The sequence below is a fragment of the Dendrobates tinctorius genome, unplaced genomic scaffold (genome assembly GCF_039654945.1).
Source record: "Dendrobates tinctorius isolate UK_male_01 unplaced genomic scaffold, ASM3965494v1 ptg000270l, whole genome shotgun sequence".
Taxonomy (NCBI): Eukaryota; Metazoa; Chordata; class Amphibia; order Anura; family Dendrobatidae; genus Dendrobates; species Dendrobates tinctorius.
The window spans coordinates 1,898,595-1,921,482 of NW_027361937.1; the positions used below are offsets into that span (position 1 = coordinate 1,898,595).

A 22,888-nucleotide genomic window follows, 5' to 3' on the forward strand; every position below is an offset into this window, starting at 1 on the left:
GAACTTGACCCTGATCTGCTTCCTGACCCAGCTTGTAACCTGACTACATGCATTATATTATTTCAACTGTCTTTGACATGACAGCCAAAATCTGTTGCACGCAACCCAGTGGACCTCAGGAAGTCCAGATCCCTGTATGGGGGTTAAAGGGTGAAGGTGGGATTCCTCCAAGATAAGCTAGAAAGAGTGTCTTGATTCAAATCTGTCAGACGTAACCTTTTGGGGCTGATGGCATATGACAGACTTCGCAAGATATGTTCACATACCATACATATTTAAATACATTTTTCAAATATTCTTCCAAGGATAATATAAGGCATATCTAAAGCATATATAGAATTAGTGTTTCCTGAATATTTCCTCTGCAGAGTTATACATGAAAACCACATGAAAACCACTTCCTAAAATCAAACATTAAGGTGCCCATACACCTTCAATAGCTGTCAAAAGCAAATCTTTTCCTCCCAACCGTCTATACATATGCATGCTCAGCTTGGCCAAGTAGGTGCGTGTTTTCAATGGGGAGAGGGAAGTAAGCTGCTGACAGACATCTTTGGTGGCGGCTGATCTACCACTGTGGAGGGAAGCGAATTGGAAGGCCCTCATCCACATAAGATAGTCAACTGGTCAAGCTGAAATTGGCAGGTTTGGTAAATTTTGATCTATGGGAAATGAAGACCATAAGCAGGTATTCTCAAAAAAAATTATCACCTACCCAAAAGGTACATGATAATTGTGGATCACCACTACAGATCCCCAATGATCGCTAGAACAGAATTCTTGATCACCCTTTTCCTCCTGTTCTAGTGATCAGCAAGCATTTAACACATGTTCAGCACGGGAAGTGTGGCTACAGGGAGAAAATTAAGTTATATTCTCACTGCAGCTCCTTGTTTCCACTAATAGACTGAAAGATTCCCTTGCACTGTGTGCATGGAGCAGAGTGGTAGTTTAGGCCTCTTTCACACTTCAGTTTTTTTGCATCAGTTATAATCCGCCAAAAAGGCAGACAAGCGGATCCGTTCTCAACTGATGTGAACGGATGGCACAGGATCCGTTTTTAGAGAGAGAGAGAGAGAGATCTTTTGTCTGGCACCCAGAAAGAATTTCGGGTTAAATTAGTGCCTGGAGGATCCGCCACAGAAAAAAACGTTGCAAGCTCCGTTTTGAAATCTTTGAGCATGGTAACGGACAGGAGCTTTTGACGGATCCGCAAAAAAAAACGGATGCAACGGACGGCAATCCGTCACAATCTGCCATTAATGGAAGTCAATGGGGAAAAAAACGGATCCTCAAAAGAAAATTACAGATCCATTTTTTTTCAAAACCTGGCGGATTGTGACTGTAAAAAACTGAAGTGTGAAAGAGGCCTAAGGTGCAGGAGGAGCGATTACAGAGCTCTAACTACAGTGGGGGAAATAAGTATTTGATCCCTTGCTGATTTTGTAAGTTTACCCACTGACAAAGACATGAACAGTCTACAATTTTAAGGGTAGGTTAATTTTAACATTGAGAGATAGAAATATCAAAAATAAAATCCAGAAAATCACATTGTATAAATTACATAAATTTATCTGCATTTTGCAGTGAGAAATAAGTATTTGATCCCCTACCAACCATTAAGAGTTCTGGCTCCTACAGACCAGTTAGATGCTCCTAATCAACTCATTACCTGCAGTAAAGGCAGCTGTCTTAACCCCTTAACCCCCCAAGGGTGGTTTGCACGTTCAAGACCGGGCCAATTTTTACAATTCTGACCACTGTCCCTTTATGAGGTAATAACTCTGAAACGCTTCCATGGATCCTAGTGATTCTGACATTGTTTTCTTGTGACATATTGTACTTCATGATAGTGGGAAAATTTCATTCATATAACTTGCGTTTATTTGTGAAAAAAACGGAAATGTGGCTAAAATTTTAAAAATTTCGCAATTTTCCAACTTTGAATTTTTATGCCCTTAAATCACAGAGATACAGCACACAAAAAACTTAATAAGTAACATTTCCCACATGTTTACTTTACATCAGCTCAATCTTGGAACCAAAATTTTTTTTTGTTAGGAAGTTAGAAGGGTTAAAAGTTGACCAGCGATTTCTCATTTTTGCAACACCATTTTATTTTTACGGACCACATCACATTTGAAGCCACTTTGAGGGTTCTATATGATATAAAATACCAAACGTGACACCATTCTAAAAACTGCACCCCTTAAGGTGCTCAAAACCACATTCAAGAAGTTTATTAACCCTTCAGGTGCGTCACAGGAATTTTTTGAATTTTTAAAAAAAAAAATACTTCAGGTTCAATTTTTTTTATTTTACCAAGTGTAAAAGGAGAAATTGGACTGGAAAAGTTATTGTGCAATTTGTCCTGAGTATGCTGATACCTGATATGTGGGGGGGAACCACTGTTTCGGCGCATGACAGAGCTCAGAAGGGAAGGAGCGCCGTTTGACTTTTTCAATGCAAAATTGGCTGGAATTCAGATCGGATGCCATGTCACGTTTGGAGAGCCCTGATGTACCTAAACAATGGAAACCCCCCACAAGTGACCCCATTTTGGAAACTAGACCCCCCAAGGAACTTATCTAGATATGTGGTGAGAATTTTGAACCCACAAGGGCTTCACAGAAGTTTATAATGTACAGCGGTACAATTAAAAAATCATTTTTTCCACAAAAATGATCTTTTCACCCCCGATTTTTATTTTCCCAAGGGTAACAGGACCCCAAAAGTTATTGTGCAATTTGTCTTGAGTACGCTGATACCCCATATGTGGGTGTAAATGACTATTTGGGCGCATGGCAGAGCTCGGAAGGGAAGCAGCGCCATTTGACTTTTTTGGCTGGAATTGAGATCGGACACCATGTCGCGTTTGGAAAGCCCCTGCTGTACCTAAACAGTGGAATCCCCCCACAAGTGACCCCATTTTGGAAACTAGACCCCCTAAGGAACTTATCTAGATGAGTGGTGAGCACTTTGAACCCCCCAGTGCTTCACAGAAATTTATAATGCCCGGGCATGAAAATAAAAAAAAAAAAAAAAAAAAAATCGCATTTTTTCCACAAACGTGATCATTTAGTCCCCAATTTTTTTATTTTCCCAAGGGTACCAGGATAAATTGGACCCCAAAAGTTGTTGTCCAATTTGTCCTGAGTATGCTGATACCTCATATGTGGGAGAAAACTACTGTATGGCCACACGTCGGGGCTCGGAAGGGAAGTAATGATGTTTTGGAATGCAGACTTTGATGGAATGGTCTGCGGGTGTCATGTGCGTTTGGAGAGCCTCTGATGTGCCTAAACTATTAAAACTCCCAACAAGTGACCCCATTTTTGAAACTAGACCCCCCACAGAACTTATCTAGATGTGTGGTGAGCACTTTGAACCCCCAAGTGCTTCACAGAAGTTTATAACACCTGGGCATGAAAATAAAAAAATCATTTTTTTTCCACAAAAAAAGATATTTTTGCCCCCAATTTTTTATTTTCCTAAGGGCAACAGGAAAAATAGGACCCCAAAAGTTGTTTTGTAATTTGTCCTGAGTAGGCTGATACCCCATATGTGGGGGTAATACACTGTTTGGGCGCATGGCAGAGCTTGGAAGGGAAGGAGCACCATTTGACCTTTTCAACGCAGAATTGGCTGAAATTGAGATCAGAGGCCATGTTGCGTTTGGAGAGCACCTGATGTGCCCAAACAGTGGAAACCCCCCAATTCTAACTCCAACCCTAACCCCAACACACCCCTAGCCCTAACCCTAATGGGAAAATAGAAATAAATACATTTTTTTTAATTTTATTATTTTTCCCTAACTAAGGGGGTGATAACGGGGGGTTTGATTTACTATTTATGGCGGTTTTTATGTTTGGCGGCTGTCACACGCTAAAAGACGCTTTTTATTGTAAAAATAGTTTTTGCATCACCACATACTGAGAGCTATAATTTTTCCATATTTTGACCCACTGAGTCATGTGAGGTCTTTTTTTTTGCAGGACGTGTTGACGTTTTTATTGGTATCATGTTCGGGCACGTGACAATTTTTGATCGCTTTTTATTCCGATTTTTGGGACACAGAATGAACAAAAACCAGCGTTTCATCAATTTCTTTTGGGTGGTGCGTTTACACCGTTCCGCGAGCGGTAAAATTGATAAAGCGGTTTTATTCTTCGGGTCATTACGGTTACAGCAATACCTCGTTTGTCATTTTTTTTATCTTTTGGCGCTTTTATGCAATAAAAGCAATTTTATATAAAAAATAATTCTTTTTGCATCGCTTTATTCTGCAAGCTATAACTTTTTTATTTTTTCTCTGATGATGCTGCGTGGCAGCTCATTTTTGCGGGATAAGATGATGTTTTCAGCGGTACCATGGATATTTATATGCGTCTTTTTGATTGCGCGTTATTGCACTTTTTGTTTGGCAGTATGATAATAAAACATTTTTTGCTTCGTTTTTTATTTTTTAAGGGGTTCGCTAAAGGGGTTAACTAATGGGACAGTTTTATAGGGCAGGTCATTTTGGACGCGGCGATACCAAATATGTACTTTTATTGTTTTGTTTTTTTTATTTCCAAAAAATGAATTTATTAGGGAATAATTTTTTTTTAAATTTATTTAGCGATTTTTGAAAAAATTTTTACAATTTTTTTCTTTTTTTTTAACTTTATTAAGTTGTCCCAGGGGGGACATCACTGTCCGGTGACAGATCGCTGATCTGTCACATCACAGATCACTGTGACAGATCAGCGATCTGTCACAGGCATTGAAGAAGACTTCCTCTTGCCTGCGCTTTGCAGGCACTGAGGAAGCCAGCTCCCTGCAGGCCCCCGAAGGTCCCCGTCACCATCTTGGAGTCGGGGACCTGCAGGGAAGGAGACCCCCGCAGCAGCGCTGCATATTGCGCTGCTGTGGGGGGCTTGGGGAAGCACGGAGGGAGCCTTCTCCCTGCCGATGCTTCCCTTTAACCCCCGGTACACCACGATCGTGTTTGATCGCGGTGTGCAAGGGGTTAACGTGTCGGGGGCGGTCTGTGACCACCCCTGACACATTGTGTCGGGTGTCAGCTGTGATAATCAGCTGACACCCGGCCGCGATCAGCGGCGCTCACCACGTGGGCGCCGCTGATCGCTGTGATGTACTATCCCGTCCCTGGGAATTAAGTCCCAGGGCACATGGACGGGATAGTACGTCACATGGCAGTAAGAGGTTAAATAGTCACCTTTATAAAAGACTCCTGTACACAGACTCAGTCAGACTCTAACCTCTACAACATGGGAAAGACCAAAGCTTTATAAGGATGTCATGGACAAGATCAGATCTGCACAAAGCTGGAATGGGCTACAAAATCATAAGTAACATGCTGGGTGAGAAGGAGACAACTGTTGGTGCAATAGTAAGAAAATGAAAGAAATACAAAATGACTGTCAATCAACATCAATCTGGGGCACCATGCAAAAAAATTATTTCCCCCACTGTATATAGTGGCAGTTCATGGCTCTGACCACTGCACCACAACGATGACAGGAAGCAAGTGGCTGCAAGGAGAATAAAACGTAATATTCTCCCTGCAGCCGCACTAACATTTATACTTCTAACATATTTAAAATGCTATTTACCTGCAATTTATCAAGTGCATGCTATAGTTACACTCTCAAGTCCATGCTGACTGTTTTTTCTTTGTCTCAGTAAGCTCCCATGTCTGGAGTTGGTGAAGGGACTTCTCCTCATTAGCAGCATTTATCCACTTCCGCTTCTTGTGGACAGGCAGTTTTTGCATCTCTTGCCATGACTGTGACTCTGGTTCAGGAAGTGTCTGACCATATAAGAAAGGTGTCTAGCTGGGATACCTGTGTTTGGCCTTTCTGATCTCCTGACTGGAGGTTGACTTGGTTCTTCTGTGTCTTCCTTGGTGGCGTCAGAGCTTATCCACACTTCAGTGCTTTCCTTTACGGCATCTGGGTTTGGTGACTGAGATTCTTGTTCTTGACTCTTAAGTTGAATAAAAGGTGTAACTTCATGGAATTTGAGCGCTTCCGAATTTTCATCAATCACTACATTGCTGCTGATTGTTACTGTGCTGGTCTTTGGGTGCAGGATTCTGTATCCCTTTTGAGTTTCACTATGGCCCACCAGGACTTCTTGCTTTGTGTGATTCCCACTTGGAACGTCTTTCTTTGGGAAACATACACAAATGTTTTGCTTCCAAATATCCTGAGGTGCTTCAGGTTAGGCTTCTCACAGTTCCATAGCTCATATGGAGTTTTATTTGTGGTTTTACCTGGCACTCTGTTTTGAAGATAGCAAGCTGTCATGATGGCTTCTCCCCAATATGTTGTAGGTAGATTCGCATCAAACATACTTCTTCCACTTTCACAGAGAGTATGGTTCTCTCTCTCTGCAATGCCATTTTGTTCTGGGTTGTATGGAATGGTAGTCTGGAACACGATTCTATCCTTTTTCCAAATGGTTTGCACCTTACCACTTGTATATTCGGTTCCATTATCTGCATACAGGGCTTTTGGAATTCTTCCAAATTTGTTAAACACTACAGCAAGATATTCTTCAAGTTTCTGTAGAACTTCATCCGTACTGTGAAGCAGGTAGGCAACTGTATATCTGGAGTAGTCATCAATAAATGTGAGAAAATATCTCTTCTTGCAAGGAGATTGAAAACTCTTTGGACCGCATACATCTGTATGTATCAGATCCAGAAGCTGTGCAGATCTAGTGGTGCTTATTTTAGGAAAGGATTTTCTGGCCATTTTCCCTTTAAGACAGCACTTCATCATTTGACTACACTGGTTGATTTCAATACCATTTGCAAGTTGAGCTAGCTTCCTTACTGCTTCTGGGTCTCTGTGCTCAAGACGTCTGTGCCATACATGGATACAGTTCTTATGCAGATGTTGTCTAGCACTGCACACTCTCTTTGAATTTTATATGTTAAAGTTCATCTTGGATTTTTCTTTCTGCAAGAGTTTGACCCTTCTTTGAGATGATGCAGCTGTTATATTTAAAAACTAACTACTTTCCCCTTTTACGTGAGCTTCTTTACTGACAGAAGATTGCTTTCAAGGCTGGGAACATAGAGAACATCCTTTATTGGGATCTTTCTGCTTTGTGCTGAGGAAACTGGACAGTGGTGGTAGCGTCATCTACTCCTTCTGAAGTAATATATTGACCATTAGCTAAGATGATCTTTTCTGACTTGCTTTCATTAAAGTCAGTGAAGAAATCCTTGTTATTTGTCATATGGCTGCTTGCACCAGAATCTATACACTATATATGCTTTGCAGGTAGGCCTGTACTAGCATTAAATGCAGCTTCAACACATGCAGAATCGTCCTTTACAGCCGTTTTAACCCTTTGATGACCATTCTGCTTTTTAAGCCGACTCATTCTTGCTTTCCAAATTCTGCAGCCTGCTTTAAGGTTGCCAGGCTTTCTACAGACAAAACATTCACAAGTTTTTCTTAGGATTTCCCTAAATATAAGAGCAATCTGTGTCTTTAATGCTGTTTCTGCTCTGGATTCATTACTTCTGCTTACATGCTGCATTTTTCTCTTGAATTCATCCACAAGTTTGCCTTTAACATACTCTAGTGTAAGCTTATCATCTGGCCGTGCATCTAGTGCAGTCACGAGTGTGTCCTAACTCTCTGGAAGACCACTTAATAGAAGTACAGCAACATGAAAATCTCTAATTTCTTCTCCTATACCTGTAAGGACTGGGACTGCATATCTGTTTTGTCTGCTCTTTCCTTTACTTCTGATGGATTCTGCCCTTAACCAAAATGGAGTTGCTGGCTTCACGGGCGCCATCTTGTTTCCTGTCTGAGACTCCTTGTTTCCTGTATACATAAGGGAACTCTGCACACTATGCATTGCTTGTGTATCTTGTTCCTTACTTGCTGGAAGGACTAGCAACCTGCTTGCCTCTTAGACTCCTCGGGATACCCTGCTTGTTTCTGATCTATGTACCACGGAAGGACTCTGCTGCTATACCCGCTCTGCACCCACCTCTGCTACGGTCTGCCCTCCATTAGGAGCCGGCCCGGGCTTTAGGCCCTGGATCCTGCATTGCTGGACTGGTATTCGCATCCTCGGTCTGTACTACTACATGTGCATACTACCGAGACTGTCTTATTGCTTGTTTTGCATCTCTCAGCTGAAGTGCATATTTCTTCAATAGATATATTCATCTTGAATTGTGAGATACCATGTTTGTCTTCATTTCTGACCCACGTCATCGGGCTTCACAGAACTCTAGTATAAACCTATAACAATACCCCTTAGATGCTTCACAATCTCTAGGGTGTTTTTATATAGTCCTGCATATTCTATACATCACTTAGCTTAGACTGATACAGCTTTCTCATGAGATAAAGCTTATTACTGAAATTTGATCTTTCATGCACTTTCTGTAACTCATCCCACATCTCCTTTGCAGTTGCATATAGGCACAATCTGATTATCATCTACACGGAGGGAGATCGAGCTTTGTGCTTTCTAATCCTTCTCTAGAAAGTCATCTGGTAATGGATGAGGCACTTGTTCCTGAGTATATTTCCACGTACCTTCTCTTATGAGCAGCATCTTCACCTTGAATTTCCAGGACTGGTAGTTCTGGTTAGTGAGGCTTGGCACTGAGAACTTGACAGGATTGCTGCTAGTAGACATCTTCTCTGTTGCTCTGTGCTGCTTTTGCTCTGAGCTTTTGTTGCTGTGCTACTCTGGGGTTCTGTGTCACTCTGGGCCCATAACCTGGATACTCTCCAAGCGTGTGACAACAGAGCTTCCTTATTCAGGGACAATCAGGAACAATATATGATAAACTTAATAGATCAGGAATAAATAATTTGCGTGTCTCTATCTGTGCAGCATCAACAGCAGGCTGCTTCTCTCATACACAGACACAGGAAAACAGGAAATACAGTCACATGCTCTCCCTGTGTGAGCCTCTAGGAGTTTTTTTTTCAACTTTATAAGCAGCATACAAACCTAGCAACTGAACACTCAGACAGGAATGGAGTTCCTGCACCAAACATATTCCAATACTGTTTCATCAACATGTTGTCTGAATACATAAGTACAAAACCAAACTTTTTTTCAATATATCTTTTATAGTAGTTATATTGGCTGTCATGGCTTTAGTTAGTGTTAATATACTCTTGTTAACCTGTGGACATAGAGACTGAAAGAGTGACTGATGATTATTACTCACCAAACTGTAGACCTTTGGAAGTGATCCGTATTCGGCAACCGGGGTTCTGTGAAGATGACTTTGACAACACAACAGGTAGGACAAGTAAAAGAAGGTAGACCAATGCCGCCATTCTTCCTTACAGCCTAAAAAATAATTACAATGAAACAAAATTTCAACAACACACATAGTGTAAAACATTTAAAAGACTCTTCATGAAGTAACAATAATGTGTTCAGGCCCCCCAAAAAAACAAACAAAAAAAAATGTGTTGAATCTGCTAGTATGGGAATGCTATGCAAACAGTACCACTTACATGGCATGTACCATTTACTCAGTACATAGTATGCACCTTTATCTCAAGTTTTCAGAGTTTGCGCCCTTCCACTGTCTGTATTAGAGACTGTGTCATTGTATAAAACGGGTGGGTGGCCATTCAATAGAAGACAACCATGTGCCTGCAATAAAGGTCTTGGAGGAAAGGGACTGAAAACATGTTAATCCTATCCTTTATTACTTGGTAAAAAGAACCTGTGCAGTACTCTTCTATCTCTATTCTTCCGTGGAACTGCATTGTTAACAATCAAGGGGTGTTGTCCTATTGGTAAAAGTTTCATTAAAAAATCATGATGTAAACGAACACCAAGTCCTTTTGTGGTGAGTGGCAAAATCTAGCATTAGGCTCCTTCATGCCCATACAGGAGTAAGCTCTGACTTTTGAAGGTGCCCTATTATTCAACATTATGATGAGGTGGTGGTTGCCACGCACAATGTCCTAATGTTGATTAGAAACTGGACTCAGTGTTCTGTAGGATCATTTGGAGCAGAAGACGCCCATGGATTGAGAAGTGTTGCCTGCTCTGGAGTGTGAATTAATGAGGGACTGATTTGTGTAGGGGATTGATCTGGGGTCTAGATAAATGTGAGTCTGGTCAGGACCAGCATTTTTTTGGTATGTCACTTCTTTCACTTATAGGGGGACATATGGGTATGCAGCAGAATGGCAGCATTAATGGATAAAGAGGATTAGATTGCTATAGAGATGGACTGCAGATCTAGGGAAGCAAAAGGGTCTTAACATTTACGTTTCTGCAGTAATCAGGAGAAGATGTCATAGCTGCCTGGGTCAGATAGAGAAGTAAAAAAAAGTGGACAACCCTAATCAAAAAAAGTTGTCATCTGTGAGTCACCATAAAAATTAGTTATTTATTCTTCCTATAATGGTTTCTGATCAGTATTAAACTCTCTTATACAGTCTACAATATCTACTCTGTAGAATATAGTCACTGTAGGACATTGGTAAACATACAATATGGACCAAATTATTGGGACACCCCTCATCATCACTGAATTCAAATTTTCATTCAGTCCCATTGCCATAGGTGTAAAAAAATAAAACACCTAGCCTTACAATTTGCCTCTACAAACATTTGTAAGAGAATGGGCTGTTCCAAAGAGCTTGCAGAATTAGAGCAGGGTCCATAATATGATGCCACCATTGCAACAAATCAGTTAATGAAATTACTTCTCTCCTAAACATTTTCGTGATCAACTGAGTGGCATTTTTGAAAAATGGAAGCATTTAGCAACCCAGCCACAATGAGGTGACCACATAAAGTTAAAACAAGGGAACAGTGAATGCTGAGGCACAAAGTATGTAAAAGGCACCAAGCTCTGCTTATTCAGCAGCCAGTGTCCAAACCTCCACAGCACAATATATGTGTCCCAGGAGCTACATGTAAGCCTTACATCACCGAGCACAACAACAATTGTCAGATGGTGTGGTGTAAAGCACAACAACATTGGACTCTGGAGCAGTGGAAATGTGTTCTGTGGAGCGTCCAGTTAGGGTGTGTGCACACGCTGCGGATTCTGCTGCGGTTCCGCAGCGGATTTGGCCCTGCGGATCCGCAGCAGTTTTTGCTGCGGTGTACAGTACCTTTATAACCTATGGGGAAAAAAAAACGCTGTGCAGACGGTGCAGATTTTTCCACGCGGATTTGCTGCGGTTTCAAAACCGCAGAACGAATTGACATGTCAATTCTTTCTGCGGATTCCACTACGGTTTGCCATCTCCTCCATTGTAGAGATGAAAAACCGCAAGGCAAAACCGCAGAGCAATCCGCAGGTCTTTTGACCTGCGGATTTTACAAAATCTGCGCTGCCAAATCCGCACCCCAATCCGCAGTGTGTGCACATACCCTTACACTTCTCTCTCTGGCAATCTGATGCACTGGTCTGCATGTGGCAAATGCCTGGAGAATGATAACCAACCTGACTGCATTATACCAACTGTAAGGTTTGGTGGAAGAGTGATAATGTTATGGGGTTGTTTCTCAGGAGTCAGCCTAAGCCCCTTAGTTCCAGTGAATGAAAATCCAAATGCTTCAGCATACCAATATGCAAATTGCCTCTTCAGAAAGAAAGAGGACTTTTACTCTACAGCGCCACCTATTGGTAGTAGCGATCCTACAAGTCACAATCAACCCTTTAACGAGTCTTGTAGTATGACTTAGGATACAAGCCAAATCAGAATCTCAATTTGCAGACACGGTGTTTCGAGCTGTTGGCTCTCGTCAGTGCAAAGTATGAGATCTGATTTGGCAAGGTGAGAGGCTCTGGACTAGGGTCTAAGAAGTAAGGTTTCTCCTTGCGGAGAGTGACATGCCAGCTGTGGCTTGTCAAGGTAAGGAGACTTATTCGCCGTGCAATGCTCCTCTGGGAAAATAATATGCAAATTGCCTCTTCAGAAAGAAAGAGGACTTTTACTCTACAGCGCCACCTATTGGTAGTAGCGATCCTACAAGTCACAATCAACCCTTTAACGAGTCTTGTAGTATGACTTAGGATACAAGCCAAATCAGAATCTCAATTTGCAGACACGGTGTTTCGAGCTGTTGGCTCTCGTCAGTGCAAAGTATGAGATCTGATTTGGCAAGGTGAGAGGCTCTGGACTAGGGTCTAAGAAGTAAGGTTTCTCCTTGCGGAGAGTGACATGCCAGCTGTGGCTTGTCAAGGTAAGGAGACTTATTCGCCGTGCAATGCTCCTCTGGGAAAATAATATGCAAATTGCCTCTTCAGCATACCAAGACATTTTTGACAAGACTGTGGATACCCGCGTGTCTTAAACAGTGCCTTCCACCCCTCCCACCAGTCCCATAATGAAAACACAGACATGGCTAGATGGGTTGAAACAGGTCGGTCACAGCCGAGCAGGCCAATGAGCGATTACCACATTTCCGATGTGACTTAATATCATTAACTAGGTTTTTGTTTTTATACATTTAACATACAATTATTATGGCAATATAAAAACAGCGTTGAATATAAAATGGAGGGAGGCTGCGACAAAAGCTTCCAGGGGTCAGCCGGGGAAAAGAGAACGTCACTGACCACGGGCACCTGAATTTAACCCCCTTTAGGTGTAGTTGCATGCCCCTTCCCCTTTGATCTCATTGGTCAGTTGGGCATCCCAATTAATGCTTCACCTGAGGAGTGGTGGAAGGGGGGGAATTGGGCACTGAACCGTATTTTACTCTAACTTTAGCCATATGGGTTCACCAGTCATAGGCACGTTCCTTATTTGGTACCGTGCCTGCCAGACTGTGGATACCCGCGTGTCTAAAAATGCCTCCCCCCCTCCCACCAGTCCCATAATGAAAACATGGACAGGCCTAGATGGGTTGAAACAGGTCGGTCACAGTTTTTTAATTTCGTAAGCAGAGAAAGGCACTTACATTTCATAATGGGCTAATCGCCGATGGTCCTGTCTGTGACAGACAGGCGAGCAGGCCAATGAGTGGTTACGAACCTTTGCCTTTCTCCCCATTTCCGCCACGGATGATCATGTGTATGAGCACCGGGGGAAAGAGAAAGTCACTGACCACGGGCACCTAAATTTAACCTTTGTAGGTGTGGCTGGATGCCCCTTCCCCTTTGATCTCATTGGTCATTGGGGCATCCCAATTAGTGCTTCACCTGAGGAGTGGTGGAAGGGGGGAATTGGGCATTTAAGCATATTTTACGCTAACTTTAGCCATATGGTCCCCCCCAGTCAGAGGCACGTTCCTTATTTACTACAGTGCCTGCCATTATATGCTTGCAACTTTGTGGGAAAGTGGGGAAGGTTATGCTTCCGCATCACCGTGCCCTAGGGCACAAAGGAAAGTCCATAAGTACATGCTTGGGTAAATTAGGAGTGGAAGAACTAGACTTGCCTGCCCAGAGTCCTGAACACTTTTGTGATGAATTAGTACAGGGACTGTGAGACAGGACTTCTCATCCAACATCAGTGTTGACATCAAAATTGCCCGTCAGGATCAATGGGCAACATTTCAACATTCCAAAATCTTGTAGAAAGCCTTTCCAGAAGAGTGGAATCTGTTTTAGCTGGAGAAGAAGGTCCCACTCCATATTATTGCCTATGGATTTAAGATGCAAAGTCATAAAAGCTACTGTAGGTGTAATGTGTAGGTGTCCCGATAAGGACAAAAGTATACAAGTTTTTTGTTAATATATTAAACTAGCTGAAGAGCCCGGCCCTGCCCAGGCATAGTAACTAACTATGGTTAGTTATAACAAATTATAATGATTATCTATCTCTCTCTCTATATATATATATATATATATATATATATATATATATATATATATATATATATATAGCTGAGTGTATAGCCCCGCCCACTCCGCATAGCCACATTCACTATAATATCCCACATCATCCAGTCAGCCAGAGCTACCAGACTACTACCCCTAATATCCCACATCGTCCCATCAGCCAGAGCCACCGGACTACTAATATCCCACATCATCCTGTCACAGACGCCGGACTACTACCCCTAATATCCCACATCATCCCGTCAGCCAGAGCCACCGGACTACTACCCCTAATATCCCACATCGTCCCATAAGCCACAGCCACCGGACTACTCCCTCTAAAATCCCACATCATCCCGTCAGCCTGGCGTCAGAACCAGAACGCTGAGTGGAATGGCCCTGACTTCCATACCAATGATCCATTTAATAGAAGCCTGGGGTGAGAATCAGAGCGCTGAGGGATTTACCCTAACTTCCATACTGGAGATCCCTTTAAGAGAGGCCTGGGGTCAGTACCAAAGTGCAGAGTGGATTTGCCCTCACTTCCATACCGGGGATCCCTTTAAGAGGGGCCTGGGGTCACAACCAGAGCGCTCAGTGAAATTGCCCTAACTTCCATACCGGGGATCCCTTTAAGAGGGGCCTGGGGTCACAACCAGAGCACTCAGTGGAATTGCCCTAGCTTCCATACCGGGGAACCCTTTAAGAGAGCCTGGGATCAGAACTAGAGCGCTGAGTGGATTTGCCCTGACTTCCATACCAATGATCCTTTTAATAGAATCCTGGGGTCAGATTCAGAGCGCTGAGGGATTTGCCCTAACTTCCATACAGAAGATCCCTTTAAGAGAACCTGAGGTCAGTACCAGAGCATTTGAAGGCAATTGCCCTGAATTCCATACCAGGGATCCCTTTAAGAGAGCCTGGGGTCAAAACCAGAATGCTGAGTGGAATTTCCCTAACTTCCATACCGGGGATACCTTTAAGAGAGGCCTGGGGTTAGAACCTAAGTGCTGGATTGATTTGCCCTGACTTCCATACCAATGATCCCTTTAATAGAAGCCTGGGGTCAGAATCAGAGTGCTGAGGGATTTGCCCCAACTTCCATACCGGAGATCCCTTTAAGAGAGGCCTGGGGTCAGTACCAAAGCGGAGAGTGGATTTGCCCTCACTCCTGTACCGGGATCCCTTTAAAAAGGGGCCTGGAGTCAGAACTAGAGCGCTTAGTGGAATTGCCTAACTTCCATACCAATGATCCCTTTAAGAGACCCTGTGGTCCGAACCACAGAGCTGAGTGGAATGGTCCTTGTTATGAACAGGTCACCGAGGAGGATGGCAGGAAAAGGCTAGACCACCAGGAAACCAGAAAGGTTGGTAACTTAGCGGATTGCAGACCCCGAATCCTAACAACACAACTAGCAGTAGCCGTGGAGCGTATCTACGATGCCCTAGATGCCTCGGCACAGCCGGAGAGCTAACTAAGCCTAAAGCAAGAAAGGTGAAATCTAAACTGCCCCAGAGTAGACCCCAAAGGAATAGATAGCCCCCAAACATATATTGTCGCAGGCAGAAAATAGACTGAGTAAATGAACTGACTAGATAGGATAGGAAAGGAAAGACACTGTCTGCAATCACGCAAAAACCCTAAAAAACCTAACACGACTGATGTACAAAAAAAACACTGAGGTCTCACGACCTCGCCCCCACTATATCAGCATTCTGGTATGAACTGGCAGCAAAGCAAAAGAGACTAATATAACAGGGGACTGAACAAACTGACACAAGCTGTAACATATGTAGCAGGGTCCATTTAAGAGACCCTGGGGTCAAAACCAAAGCGCTGGATGGATTTGCCCTGACTTCCTAACCGGAGATCCCTTTAATAGAAGCTTAGGGTCAGAATCAGATTGCTGAGGGATTTGCCCTAACTTCCATTCCGGAGATCCCTTTTAAGAGGGAAGATGTGCCTATGGGAAGGAGGATGTGTGATGGATATACAGGCATGGGAGGGGGTGATTCATTTCTGTCATGTGCTCTCTGCTACTTTCTGGGGGGCAAACAAATGCTGGGAGTTTATGTTCCCAGGGATGCTAGATTTCTCCCATCCAGTAAGTGTCTGCTGAGGTATTTTCTGGAGTGGGAAAACTGTTGCTCATGAAAGATGCTTAGTGATTGGTTGCAAGGAAAACTGTTGCTCATAGCAACCAATCACAGCTCATCTTCTTTTAAACAGCTTTGGTGAAATGAAAGATGCTTTGTGATTGGATTGGTTGGTGATACACACACATACATTCAATTTTATATATATAGATTTACAGTTTTGGGTTGGTACAAGTGATATGGAAATGGCTGGTGAGAAGGCAGTTTTTATAGGAGGTTGATGCTGCACGTTTGTCCCCCAGAGTTAATTCCACTTGTGGACCTGGACAACTCATGAGAACTTTGGTCAACTCCTATAGAAAATGTAATGATAGCCAAAAGGTAAACAGAATTTTTAAAAAGCCAAAAGGAAAAGCAATTGATTATACTGTATATGCTAGTAAATTGACTGGCGAAATGAGAGAGAAATGCTCTTAATGAATGTTTGCCCTGAAATACCACCCATGTGTAGAGCTGCATCATGGAGTGGTCACTTGGTCTTGATCATCCCTTACTGTTAATTCAGCAGATGTGGTCAGATTATATTCGGTAAATAACAGATGTTAGAACCCTGTGATCTGCTCCTATGAAAAACAAAACCTGAAAGTTTCACAATAAGCATTTCAACATTTCTTTATGACTATGGTAGCTGTCTGCAGAGGAGTATGCGAAAAGTTAACTAGTATGGAAACTCCGTCTAGATCTCCGTTATAGCTTGAGGTTTAGACGGTACCACATCATAAGCTTCAAAAACGAAACATTAGCTGCTCCTGTCCCTGTCATTATAAAGCATGTGTGGGCAACCAAACCCATATGAGATACTTACAACCCACTCGTTATAGTTACACAATGTACACCTTACGTAATGCCAGCTTTTACACTTGGCCCCCACTTACAACCATGTAATTTTTATGCATCGTAAATAAAGTATGGAAAGACATACAGAGCAATTTCTCAAAATAAGCACCCCCTACAAAAAAGACTAAAAGAATCCATCATCTCTCCTTAGGTGTCTATTTTAGGAAATACATGAAAAGACAATTCTTTTTTCATAAGAGTTAGGCCAGATGATTGTGTTTTTCAAGCCAAGCATACATTTTTGCAGTCGCTCTAAGAGATTGTGCAGATGACTGTATAACTCAATCAAGTGCTATCCGTGGTTTTGATGGCTAGCACTCGTCATCATGTTATGCAAAAAATGCAACGTGCAAAAGTTGCCGCCAATAATCAGTTGGCACTTGCCCATTTAGCGCTATGCGTCCGTGGAAAATAATTGGACTGCACTCAGATGAAATTTGAGTGAGGTTGGATTTTCACAGACTGACATTATGGAGAAGGTGGCAAAAACAAAAAACATTCTCTCCACCTCCAAGAAAATCAGATCACACTCTGATCAAACTCTAATCAGAGTGTGATTAGGATAACTGGACAGATGTCCTTGGATATGGAGAAAACGGTTGTCTACTCCTGCCCTTAGGCCGGAATCACACTTGCGAGTGCAATGCGAGTCTCTCGCCTTAATACCCAGCACTGTCGCTGGCATTCGGGACTGGAGTGTGCGGCTGCATGAATTTCTATGCAGCTGAATGCTCCGGGCCGAGTGCCAGGGGCAGTGCCGGGTATTGATGCGAGAGACTCGCGCGAGTTTCTTGCATTGCACTCGCAAGTCTGACCCCGGCCTAAGTGTGCAATATGCATACAGTCAAGATTACCCTCTGTTGGCAGCTTTAGCAGATGTGACAAGACAGTTCATATGTGAGTCACGTGCCAACTAGATTCTCTATTCTATTCTCTATTCTATTGTTGGGTCCTGCTGTGATTTTACTGTACGCAGCTGCTGAATTGCAGATTTTTAAAAGGACATGGGCTTTTAAAAATCAGATGGCACACACATTGTTCCATTGACTTGTATTCGCGAATCCCGTCCGAGATATGAGGACAATCGCAGCATGCTGTGATTTTCTCTCAGTTCAATTTCAGTGGAGAAAAAAAAAAATTACAGATGAACTGTAACTCATAGATTACCATTGGTCACAGTGCAATCCGATTTTCTATCAGATTGAACTCATCCATTTTTCTTGCAGCTGAGTATGAGCCATAAGGCAGGAAGTATTGCAATGCTAGATACCTGCAGATTAAAGGGGGTTTTACACATAGCGATATCGCTAGCAATATCGCTATGTGTGATACTTACCTCCGACCGGCTCCCCCGCCGTCCATCGCTGATCGCGCGAGATCGGGCGGCTCCATTTCTCATCGTCTGCTTCCTGCTGTGTGAGACGAGCGACGCTGGACGCGGGCGGGAGGACGCCAGGATCGCTGTGTGTGAAAGGTGAGTATCGTGCGCTGCGTCACTGCTGCATCGCTGTGAGATCTTCCTGTGTGACAGCTCACTAGCGATCATTTAGCGATGCACCAGCGATCCTGACCCGGTCGGATTGCTGGTGCATCGCTAAATGTAAAAGGGCCTTAACCCTATGTCTGCAGGAAAAGTGTTTTCCAAGGTAACAGGATCTCTTTAACTTTCAGATAACAAGTAGATCTGCAGCAGATAAAACAGTGGTTTAAACAAAATTATGGCATGCAGACCAGAAAGTGACACATATAGGGGCAGAGACCCTGGTTCCAGCTATCATGCTGCTCTCAGTTGAGGTGGCAAAAACCTATTGACAGATTGCCATTAACTCTTCATGTTATTCTTAAAAGTACCATGACCTAACATGTATAGCTGCAGTTCAAATGTCCAGACTACTTTAGGGACATGTTTTCTATATGTTGATAGTTTTCTTGACTCCTTTACTACCTTGGGAGTTTACACTTTCGTTTTTTGCTCCTCTTCTTCCCAGAGTCAAACTTTAAATTATGAGTCAATATGGCCATGAGAGGGCTTGTTTTTTTTGTGGGACGACTTGTACTTTTTGAACAACACGATTGATTTTACAACTATTGTAATTGAACACGGGAAACAAATTCCAAGTGTGGTGAAATTGCAAAAGAAGTGTAATTCCACAAGAGTTTTTTTTTACCATGTTTACTAAGTGCTAAAACTGACCTGCCATTATGATTCTACAGGTCATTGCGAGTTTGTAGATACCAAACATGTATAGGTTATTTTTTAATTAAAAGGTGAAAATAAAAATCCAAATTATGTTAAAAAAAAAAAAAAAAAAAAAAGCCATTTTTCGATACCCAGGATCTGGGACTAGGTGAGGCTGATTTCACACTTGCGTTTTTTTGCGCTGCTTTTTAGCGCAAAAAACCGCATGCATTTTTTCCCCTATACTTTAACATGGGTGCGCATACATATGTGCACGTACGCGTTTGTATGCGCATGCGTTTTTTGCAGTGTGCGCTCGGGCGCACAAAATGCATCCTTTTGCATTTTTTGTGCGTCCGACTTGCCCCAAAAAAACGCATGCAATGCGCTTTTTTACAGCAAAACACCCATTAAAGTCTATGGGTGCGCATAAGTGCGCATTGTAATGCGCATATATGCGCAAAAAAAGCATGCATTTTTTTTAAAAAATGCACCTAAACCCGCAAAAAACGCACACAAACGGATGATGCGTTTTCATGCGTTTGTGCGAAAAAAACATGCAGCAAAAAACCGCAAGTGTGAAAGTAGCCTGAGGGCTTATTTTTTGCGTGCAAGCTGATGTTATGATATTTTTAAAAAAAAAAAACTTTTTTTTTTTTACTTTTCAATTGCTTTAATAGTCTCCCTTGAAGCTGTGAACTTCTGATCGCTTCAGCTACACATAGCACCCTGCTCTGTGTAGCAGAAATGCTCATCTGCTATGGATGCCAGCCACTGGGCGGCACATGACAACCACAGGGGTTTTCTGCAGGTTGTCATGCCATGCCATCTGACAGAGGCATTGATGACTGGAGCTAGTGACACACTTCTGGCACAGGCATGTCAGAGATTGTGATTCCACCCACTGCTGTTAGTGGCTCATAACAGCTGATCAGATCAGCTGTCATGTGCCTGAAAACATGAGGGCTCAGCGCCTTAATAGGTCATAAAGGACTTTATCTTCAATTTTACAAATGAGTTGGGAACCTGATATTTTTTGGTCCTTACTAATGCAATTCGAAAAAAAAAATTGAGAAGCCGTGAAAAATGTAAAGAAAACAAGAATAAAATGAGTTGGAAATCTTAGTCATATTTTATTCACAACAGAATATAGAATGCATATAAAAACTTAGACATTCTTCCATTTGCAACACATCTCAAAAAAATTTGGGAGCAGTTTCATGTCTACCATTGTGATCCCAATTTCTCTTTACAACAGTGTATAAACGTCCAGATTTTTAGTTTAATTATGCACCAAATGTTTTCTATTGGTGAGCGGTCTGGACTGCAGGTGACCAGTATATCACCGGATCTCTTCTGCAAAGCAGTGCTGTAGTGATTAATGCAGTATGTGGTTTACCATTGCCGAAATATACTATAAGGCCTTCCCTGAAACAGAAGTTGTCTGGATGGGAGCATATGTTGCTATATTACCTCTACAGGGTGGGCCATTTATATGGATAGACCTGGGTGGGCCATTTATAAAATGGCTGCCATGGTCACCCCCCCCCATCTTGAAAAGTTTTCCCCCTCCCATAAACTAATGTGCCACAAACAGGAAGTTGATATCACCAATCATTCCCATTTTATATACAGTGGGGAAAAAAAGTATTTAGTCAGTCAGCAATAGTGCAAGTTCCACCACTTAAAAAGATGAGAGGCGTCTGTAATTTACATCATAGGTAGACCTCAACTATGGGAGACAAACTGAGAAAAAAAAATCCAGAAAATCACATTGTCTGTTTTTTTTTCATTTTATTTGCATATTATGGTGGAAAATAAGTATTTGGTCAGAAACAAGCAATCAAGATTTCTGGCTCTCACAGACCTGTAACTTCTTCTTTAAGAGTCTCCTCTTTCCTCTACTCATTACCTGTAGTAATGGCACCTGTTTAAACTTGTTATCAGTATAAAAAGACACCTGTGCACACCCTCAAACAGTCTGACTCCAAACTCCACTATGGTGAACTATGGTGAAGACCAAAGAGCTGTCAAAGGACACCAGAAACAAAATTGTAGCCCTGCACCAGGCTGGGAAGACTGAATCTGCAATAGCCAACCAGCTTGGAGTGAAGAAATCAACTGTGGGAGCAATAATTAGAAAATGGAAGACATACAAGACCACTGATAATCTCCCTCGATCTGGTGCTCCACGCAAAATCCCACCCCGTGGGGTCAGAATGATCACAAGAACGGTGAGCAAAAATCCCAGAACCACGCGGGGTGACCTAGTGAATGAACTGCACAGAGCTGGGACCAATGTAACAAGGCCTACCATAAGTAACACACTACGCCACCATGGACTCAGATCCTGCAGTGCCAGACGTGTCCCACTGCTTAAGCCTGTACATGTCCGGGCCCGTCTGAAGTTTGCTGGAGAGCATTTGGATGATCCAGAGGAGTTTTGGGAGAATGTCCTATGGTCTGATGAAACCAAACTGGAACTGTTTGGTAGAAACACAACTTGTCGTGTTTGGAGGAAAAAGAATACTGAGTTGCATCCATCAAACACCATACCTACTGTAAAGCATGGTGGTGGAAACATCATGCTTTGGGGCTGTTTCTCTGCAAAGGGGCCAGGACGACTGATCCGGGTACATGAAAGAATGAATGGGGCCATGTATCGTGAGATTTTGAGTGCAAACCTCCTTCCATCAGCAAGGGCATTGAAGATGAAACGTGGCTGGGTCTTTCAACATGACAATGATCCAAAGCACACCGCCAGGGCAACGAAGGAGTGGCTTCGTAAGAAGCATTTCAAGGTCCTGGAGTGGCCTAGCCAGTCTCCAGATCTCAACCCTATAGAAAACCTTTGGAGGGAGTTGAAAGTCCGTGTTGCCAAGCGAAAAGCCAAAAACATCACTGCTCTAGAGGAGATCTGCATGGAGGAATGGGCCAACATACCAACAACAGTGTGTGGCAACCTTGTGAAGACTTACAGAAAACGTTTGATCTCTGTCATTGCCAACAAAGGATATATCACAAAGTATTGAGATGAAATTTTGTTTCTGACCAAATACTTATTTTCCACCATAATATGCAAATAAAATGAAAAAAAAAACAGACAATGTGATTTTCTGGATTTTTTTTTCTCAGTTTGTCTCCCATAGTTGAGGTCTACCTATGATATAAATTACAGACGCCTCTCATCTTTTTAAGTGGTGGAACTTGCACTATTGCTGACTGACTAAATACTTTTTTTCCCCACTGTAGGTGTATCCATAAAAATGGCCCACCAGGGGTTAATCATATAAATGGCCCACCCTGTATATAAAGCTCAGCATTGTTAGTGCCTTTCAAGATTTGCATGTTTCCCATTCCATAGGCACTAGAGCAACCGCATATCACCACAAATGCAGGCTATTGAAATGTGAGCTGATAACTAACTGGATGTTCCATCTTCTTTTCAGTTTGCAGGACACGGTGCCCATGGTTTCTATAAACAATTTCACATTTTGATTCATCTGACCACAGAACTGTGTTGCCTTAGTCCATTTAAAATAAGTTTTGGCCCAGAGAAGACGCTAGCATTTCTGGATTGTGATAATAAATGGCTTGTCCTTTGCATAATAGAACTTTAACTTACATTTGTGGATTGCACAGTCAATGGTGCTCACAGACAATTATTATTATAGCGCCATTTATTCCATGGCGCTTTACATGTAAGGAGGGGTATACATAATACATACAAGTACAGTAATCTTAAACAATACAAGTTACGACTGGTACAGGATGAGAGAGGACCCTGCCCGCGAGGGCTCACAATCTACAACGGGATGGGTGAGGATACAGTAGGCGAGGGTAGAGCTGATCGTGCAGCGGTTTGGTGGATCGGTGGTTACTGCAAGTTGAAGGTGTCATGATCCAGGAAG

The 22,888-nt window shown here is 42.5% G+C and overlaps 1 protein-coding gene across 2 annotated transcripts in view; it reads right to left on the minus strand.

Moving 5' to 3' along the window:
• The window catches only part of PLTP (phospholipid transfer protein), an 85,534-nt gene that overhangs the window by 32,390 nt on the left and 30,256 nt on the right, over nt 1-22,888 (minus strand). For both annotated transcript variants that reach the window (XM_073559347.1, XM_073559346.1), the window contains exon 2: nt 9,227-9,351. In XM_073559347.1, the coding sequence (XP_073415448.1) occupies nt 9,227-9,338 (112 nt within the window). In that variant the 5' untranslated portion in view covers nt 9,339-9,351. The remainder of the gene's footprint in view (nt 1-9,226; nt 9,352-22,888) is intronic.